Source organism: Melospiza melodia (genome assembly GCF_035770615.1).
Source record: "Melospiza melodia melodia isolate bMelMel2 chromosome 17 unlocalized genomic scaffold, bMelMel2.pri SUPER_17_unloc_1, whole genome shotgun sequence".
Taxonomy (NCBI): domain Eukaryota; kingdom Metazoa; phylum Chordata; class Aves; order Passeriformes; family Passerellidae; genus Melospiza; species Melospiza melodia.
In genome coordinates this window covers 804,283-810,282 of record NW_026948502.1, presented here as the reverse complement: position 1 = coordinate 810,282, position 6,000 = coordinate 804,283, and the positions used below count along the sequence as shown (strand labels likewise).

Sequence of the window (6,000 nt, the reverse complement as noted above, 5' to 3'; positions counted from 1 at the left end):
TGTGTCACTGGTGTGTCACTGGTGTCACCGGTGTCCGTGTGTGCTTCCTAGGTGCACCGGGAGCTCAGCAAGTGCCTGCGGCACTCGGGGTGTTGCCTCAGGGGCCCCCCCGGGACTTCCCTGGGCGCCCTCAAACCCTCGGCCGCCCGCGCCCACCCCCGGTACTACAGCGGCACCCAGGTGGGACCCCAAAAACACCTGAAGACACCCCAAACCAGCCCAAAACTACCCCAAAACCTTCCCCTAAACCCCACCCCTGGTACTACAACGGCACCCAGGCGGGACCCCGAAGACACCTCTGAAAACACCTGAAAACCACCTCAAACCAGCCCAAAACTACCCCAAAACCCTCCCCTAAACCCCACTGCCGGTACTAAAGTGGCACCCAGGTGGGGACCCCAAAACCACCTGAAAACAGCCCAAAACTACCCCAAAACAGCCCTAAAACTATCCCTAAACCCTCCCCTAAACCCCACTCGGTACTACAGTGGCACCCAGGTGGGGACCCCAAAACCACCCCAAAACACCCCAAAACCACCCCAAAACCCTCCCTTAAACCCCAGCCCAGGTACTACAGCATCACCCAGGTGGAGACCCCCAAAAACTCGCTTGACCCACACAAGAAAAACCCCCAAACATCCCCCTGATACCACAGCAGCATCCAGGTGGGGACCCCCAAAAGCCTCAAAAATCCCCCCCAATAGGACAGGGGGTCTTTGAGGGATCTCTCAGAGAGATAGGGGCCCATAGCTCTGAAAAACCCCAAATCCCACAGACAATCCTATAGGCACCCACACAGAGTGGGTGTGGTCATATGGGGAAGGTCTCTGGGGAGGGTTTATGGGATTTCCAATCCCTATTTCTTTCATTTTTCTGCTTTTTTTATTCACATTTCCCACCCTTTCAGTTTTATTCTTTTCCTGTGCTTTTTCTTTCCTTTTCCACCCTTTTTTCTCTTCCCATTTCCTGCTTTTTTTTAATATTTTCTCTTTTGTTTATGACTCTTCTCACCTTTCCCACCCTTCTCTATTTCATTTTCCCGATGTCTTTCCCTCACAATTTCAGCTCTTTTTTATTTTCTTTTTTCCACCCTTTCCCCTCACATTTCCCACCTTTCTTTGTCTCACATTCCCCACACTTTTTCCCCTCATGTTTCCCGCCTGTTTCCCCCTCACATTTTCCACACTTTTTCCACTCACTTTTCCCTCCCTTTTCTCCCCTCACGTTTCCCTCCATTTTCCCCCTTATCTTTCCCACTCTTTTTCCCCCTCAGGTTTGCCACCCTTTTCCCTTCACATTTTCCACACTTTCCCCCCACACATTTCCCACTTGTTTTCCCTCATATTTCTCACCTTTTCTCCTCACATTTCTCACCCATTTCCCTTCATATTTTCCACCCCTTTCCCCCTCATGTTTCCCTCCATTTTCCCCCTTACTTTTTTCCCTCCCTTTCCCCCTCATGTCTCTTGCCTTTCTCCCCTCACATTTCCCACTGTTTTCCCCTCACCTTTCCTGCCCTTTCCTCCCCTCACATTTCCCACCATTTTTTCCCTTATCTTTCCCACCCTTTTCTCCCCTCAGATTTGCCACCTTTTCCCTTCACGTTTCCCACCCTTTGTCCCCTCATGTTTCCCTCCATTTTCCCCCTCACACTTCCCGCCTTTTCCCCCTCACATTTCCCACTGTTTTCCCTCACGTTTCCCACCCTTTTCACCTCACATTTCCTTCTCTTATTTCCTTCATATTTCCCACCCTTTCCCCCTCATATTTCCCACTTTTTTTACAATTAAGTTTCTCCCCTCTTTTCTCCCCTCACGTTTCCCGCTCTTTTCTCCCCTCACATTTCCCACCATTCTTTCCCTTATCTTTCCCACCCTTTTTCCCTCTCAGGTTTCCCACCCTTTTCCCTTCACATTTTCTACCCCTTGTCCCCTCATGTTTCCCTCCATTTTCCCTCTCACTTTTCCTGCCCTTTCCCCCTCATGTTTCCCATCCTTTTCACCTCACGTTTCCTGCTCTTATTCTCTTCACATTTCCTGCCATTTCCCCCTCACACTTCCTGCAGTTTCCCCCTCACCTTTCTTGCCCTTTTCTCCCCTCATGTTTCCTAACATTTTTTCTCTTATCTTTCCCACCTTTTTCCCTTCATGTTTTCCACCCCTTTTCCCTTCATGTTTCCCTCCCTTTTCCTCTCACACTTACAGCCCTTTCCCCCTCACATTTCAAGCCCTTTTCCCCCTCACATTTCCCTCTGATTTCTCCACACATTTCCACCATTTTCACCTCACCTTTCCTACTCTTGTTCCCTTCGTATTTCCCGCCCTTTCCCCCTCATGTTTCCCTCCCTTTTCCCCCTTACTTTTCCTGCCCTTTTCCCCTCGTGTTTCCCACTGTTTCCCCCTCATGTTTCTCACCCTTTTCCCCTCATATTTCCTGTGCTAATTCCCTTCACATTTCCCGCCCTTTCCCCCTCACCTTTGCCTCCTTTTTCCCTCCTCATGTTTCCCACCATTTTTTCCCTTATCTTTCCAACCCTTTCCCCCCTTCATGTTTCCCTCCATTTCCCCCCTCATATTTCCCTCCCTTTTCCCCTCACATTTCCTGACCTTTCCCTCTCACATTTTCCATCCTTTTCCCACTCACTTTTCCCACCTTTTTCTCCCCTCATGTTTCCTGCCATTTTTTCTCTTACCTTTCCCACCCTTTTTTCCCCTCAGGTTTGCAACTCTTTCCCCCTCATGTTTTCCACCCTTTCCCCCTCACATTTCCTGCCACTTCTTCCTCTCACATTTCCCCCCGTTTTCCTCTCCCATTTCCCACCCTTTTCCCCCTCACAAATCCTGCCTTTTCCCCCCTCCCATTTCTTGCCCTTTCCCCCTCACATTTCCCACCCTTTTCACCTCACGTTTCCTTCTCTTATTCCCTTCACATTTCCCACCCTTTTCCTCCTCATATTTCCCACTTTTCTGCCTTTAGGTTTTCCACTCCTTTCCCCCTCATGTTTCCCCCCCTTTTCTCCCCTCACCTTTCCCACCCTTTTCTCTCCTCACATTTCCCATCATTCTTTCCCACCCTTTTTTCCCCTCAGGTTTGCCACCCTTTTCTCTTCATGTTTTCCACCCCTTGTTCCCTCATGTTTCCCTCCATTTTCCCCCTCACATTTCCTGCCCTTTCCCCCTCATGTTTCCCATCATTTTTTCCCTTATCTTTACCACCATTTTCCCCCCTCAGATTTGCCACCCTTTTCCCTTCATATTTTCCACCCCTTTCCCCCTCATGTTTCCCTCCATTTTTCCCTCTCACTTTTCCTACCCTTTTTCCCTTCATGTTTCCTTCCTTTCCCCCTCACATTTCCCACCCTTTTTCTACCCTTTTCCCCTCAGGCTTTAAACACTTTTCCCACCATTTTTCCCTGCCCCTTTTCTCCTCAAATCCTGGGGCTGCCACGCTTCCCTCATCACTCTTGGGGCCTGTCAATCACTCTGAAGGACTGATCCTGTCTGTCAATCACTCTGAGGGGCTGATCCTGTCTGTCAATCACTTTTATTCCTGCCTGTCAATCACAGAGGCCAGCTGTCAATCACTCTAGTCCTGCTGTCAGTCCCACACACACCCCAGACACCTCAGAGCCCCCCAGATCACCCCCCAAACTCATGCTCAGCCCTACATCAGCACCCAGGTTGGGACCCCCAAACTCCCCAAAAGGCCCCTCATCCCAAAAAAGCCCAAAGCCCCCAAATCCACTCCACACCCAGGATCCTCCCCATGGCACCCTCAAATCCCCCATGAGAGCATCCCCCAGATGCAGATGTGCCCCCTCCAGACCCCCCAAATCTCCCTGTGACACCCCAAGATCCCCCCATGTTACCCCAAAACCTCCTGGACCCAAAATCTCCCCCAAAACCTCCCTCAGACCCTGCCAGGCTGTGGGTGCTGCATGTGGGGACACCTCGGGGGTATTCTGGGGTGTCTGGGGGGGTTCTGGGGTGGGTTTGGGGAGTTCTGGGGTGGTTTTCGGGGGTTCTGGGGTGATTTTGGGGGGTTCTGGGTGGGTTTGGGGGTGATTTTGGGGGACTCTGGGGTGGGTTTTGGGGTGGTTTTGGGGGAGCTCTTGGGCGGTTTTGGGGGTTCTGGGGGTCCCAGCCCCGCTGCGGTGCCCCCAGAGCCGGATCCGGAGGATGTGGAATGACACGGTCCGGAAACAGACGGAGTCCAGTTTTATGGGGGGAGACCTGAACAGCACCCCAACCTTGAACCGAGGTGAGAGACCCCCAAAAACACCTCAGTGTCCCCCCCTGCCCTGAATGGAGGTGAGACCCCACCCCAAAAAACCCCAGAGACCCCCAGAGACCCCCAAAAACACCTCGGAGCCCCCCTGCCCTGAACGGAGGTGACACCCCTCCCCAAAAAACCCAGAGACTCCCCAAAAACTCAGAGCCCCCCCTGCCCTGAACGGAGATGAGACCCCTCCCCAAAGACCCCAGAGACACCATAGACCATCCTGAGACCCCCAGAGACCACCAGAGACCCCCCCAGAGATCCCCAGAGACCCCAGAGGCCAACCTCCACCCTGAATGGACGTGAGACCCCTCCCCAAAACTTCCAGAGACCTTCAGAGACCCCCAGAGACCGCAGAGACCTTCCTCCACCATGAATGGAGTGAGACCCTTTCCCAGAGACCCCCAGAGACCCCCAGAAACCCCCAGAGACCCTTCCTCCACCTTGAACAGTGGTGAGACCCCTCCCCAAAAACCCCCCAGAACTCCCAGACACCCCCAGAGAACCCAGAGAGAACAAAGACATTACTCCACCCTGAACGGCAGTGAGACCCCTCCCCAAAAACCCCACAGGACCCCAAAGGTCCCTCTGGACCCCCTGAGACCCCCTGAGATGCCTCAGATCCACCTCAGACCCCTGAGTCCCCCCCACCCCTCCCCTGGAACCCCAAAGACCCCTCATGCTCCCCAAACTCCACTCACAGCACCCATGTGAGGACGCCAAAACACCCCAAGACCCACCCCCAGAGCTTGGGCACCCCCCCCGGGGTCTAGGGATCCCCCCCCAGGGTATTGGGGCCCCCTCAAATTTCGGGATCACCCCCCCCCAGTATTTGGACTCCCCTTACTTTGGGGGCCCCTCTGTGTTTTGGGGACCCCCAGGGTATCAGGGAACCCCCCGAGTTTTGGAGATCCCCCAGACCCCCTCAGGTGTTTTGGGGCCACACGGGGGGGGGGGATCCAGTCCCTCCCCAAGTTTTGGGGACCCCCAGGGTATCAGGGAACCCACAGGTTTTGGGGACCCCCCCAGGGGTTTTGGGGGCACACGGGGGGCGGCCCATCCCCTCTCCAGGTTTTGGGGACCCCCAGGGTATCAGCGAACCCCCGAGTTTTGGGGACCCCCCCAGGGGTTTTGGGGGCACCCGGTGGAGAGTCCAGCCCATCCCCAGGTTTTGGGGAGCCCCCCAGACCCCCTCAGGGGTTTTGGGGACCCCCAGGGTGTCAGGGAACCCCCTGGGTTTTGGGGACCCCCTCAGGGGTTTTGGGGACCCCCCAGGGGTTTTGGGGACACCCGGGGGGGGGGAGGTCCAGCCCCTCCCCAGGTTTTGCGGACCCCCAGGGTATCGGGGAACTCCCCGGGTTTTGGGGACCCCCTCAGGGGTTTTGGGGGCACAAGGGGGGAGCGGTCCAGACCCTCCCCAAGTTTTGGGGACCGCCCCAGCCCCCCATGTGTGACCCCCCCCCTCTCCGCAGGGTCGCACCTCCTGCCCAACCCGGTGCTGCCGCCGCGGGGGGGGTCGAGCCCCTACAACACTCTGCTGGCCGAGGGGGGGGGCTTCACCCCCGCCTCGCCCCCCGCCTTCACCGCCCCAGGTGGGTCTGGGGGGGCCCGACCCCCCCAAACTGCCCCCAAACCTTCGGGAGACCCCCCAAAATCCTTCCATCCTCAGCTCCCCCCCATGTGTGGGTTCAGCAGGAGTTTGGGGTTCCTGGGTGCTCCCAC

The 6,000-nt window shown here is 55.4% G+C and overlaps 1 protein-coding gene across 1 annotated transcript in view; it reads left to right on the top strand.

The window, feature by feature from the left end:
- LOC134432996 (adhesion G protein-coupled receptor L1-like) overlaps positions 1 to 6,000 on the top strand; it is a 33,906-nt gene that overhangs the window by 25,504 nt on the left and 2,402 nt on the right. Inside the window, exons 10-12 of the mRNA XM_063181872.1 lie at positions 52 to 180; positions 4,164 to 4,260; positions 5,751 to 5,870. Of these exons, the coding sequence (XP_063037942.1) occupies positions 52 to 180; positions 4,164 to 4,260; positions 5,751 to 5,870 (346 nt within the window). The remainder of the gene's footprint in view (positions 1 to 51; positions 181 to 4,163; positions 4,261 to 5,750; positions 5,871 to 6,000) is intronic.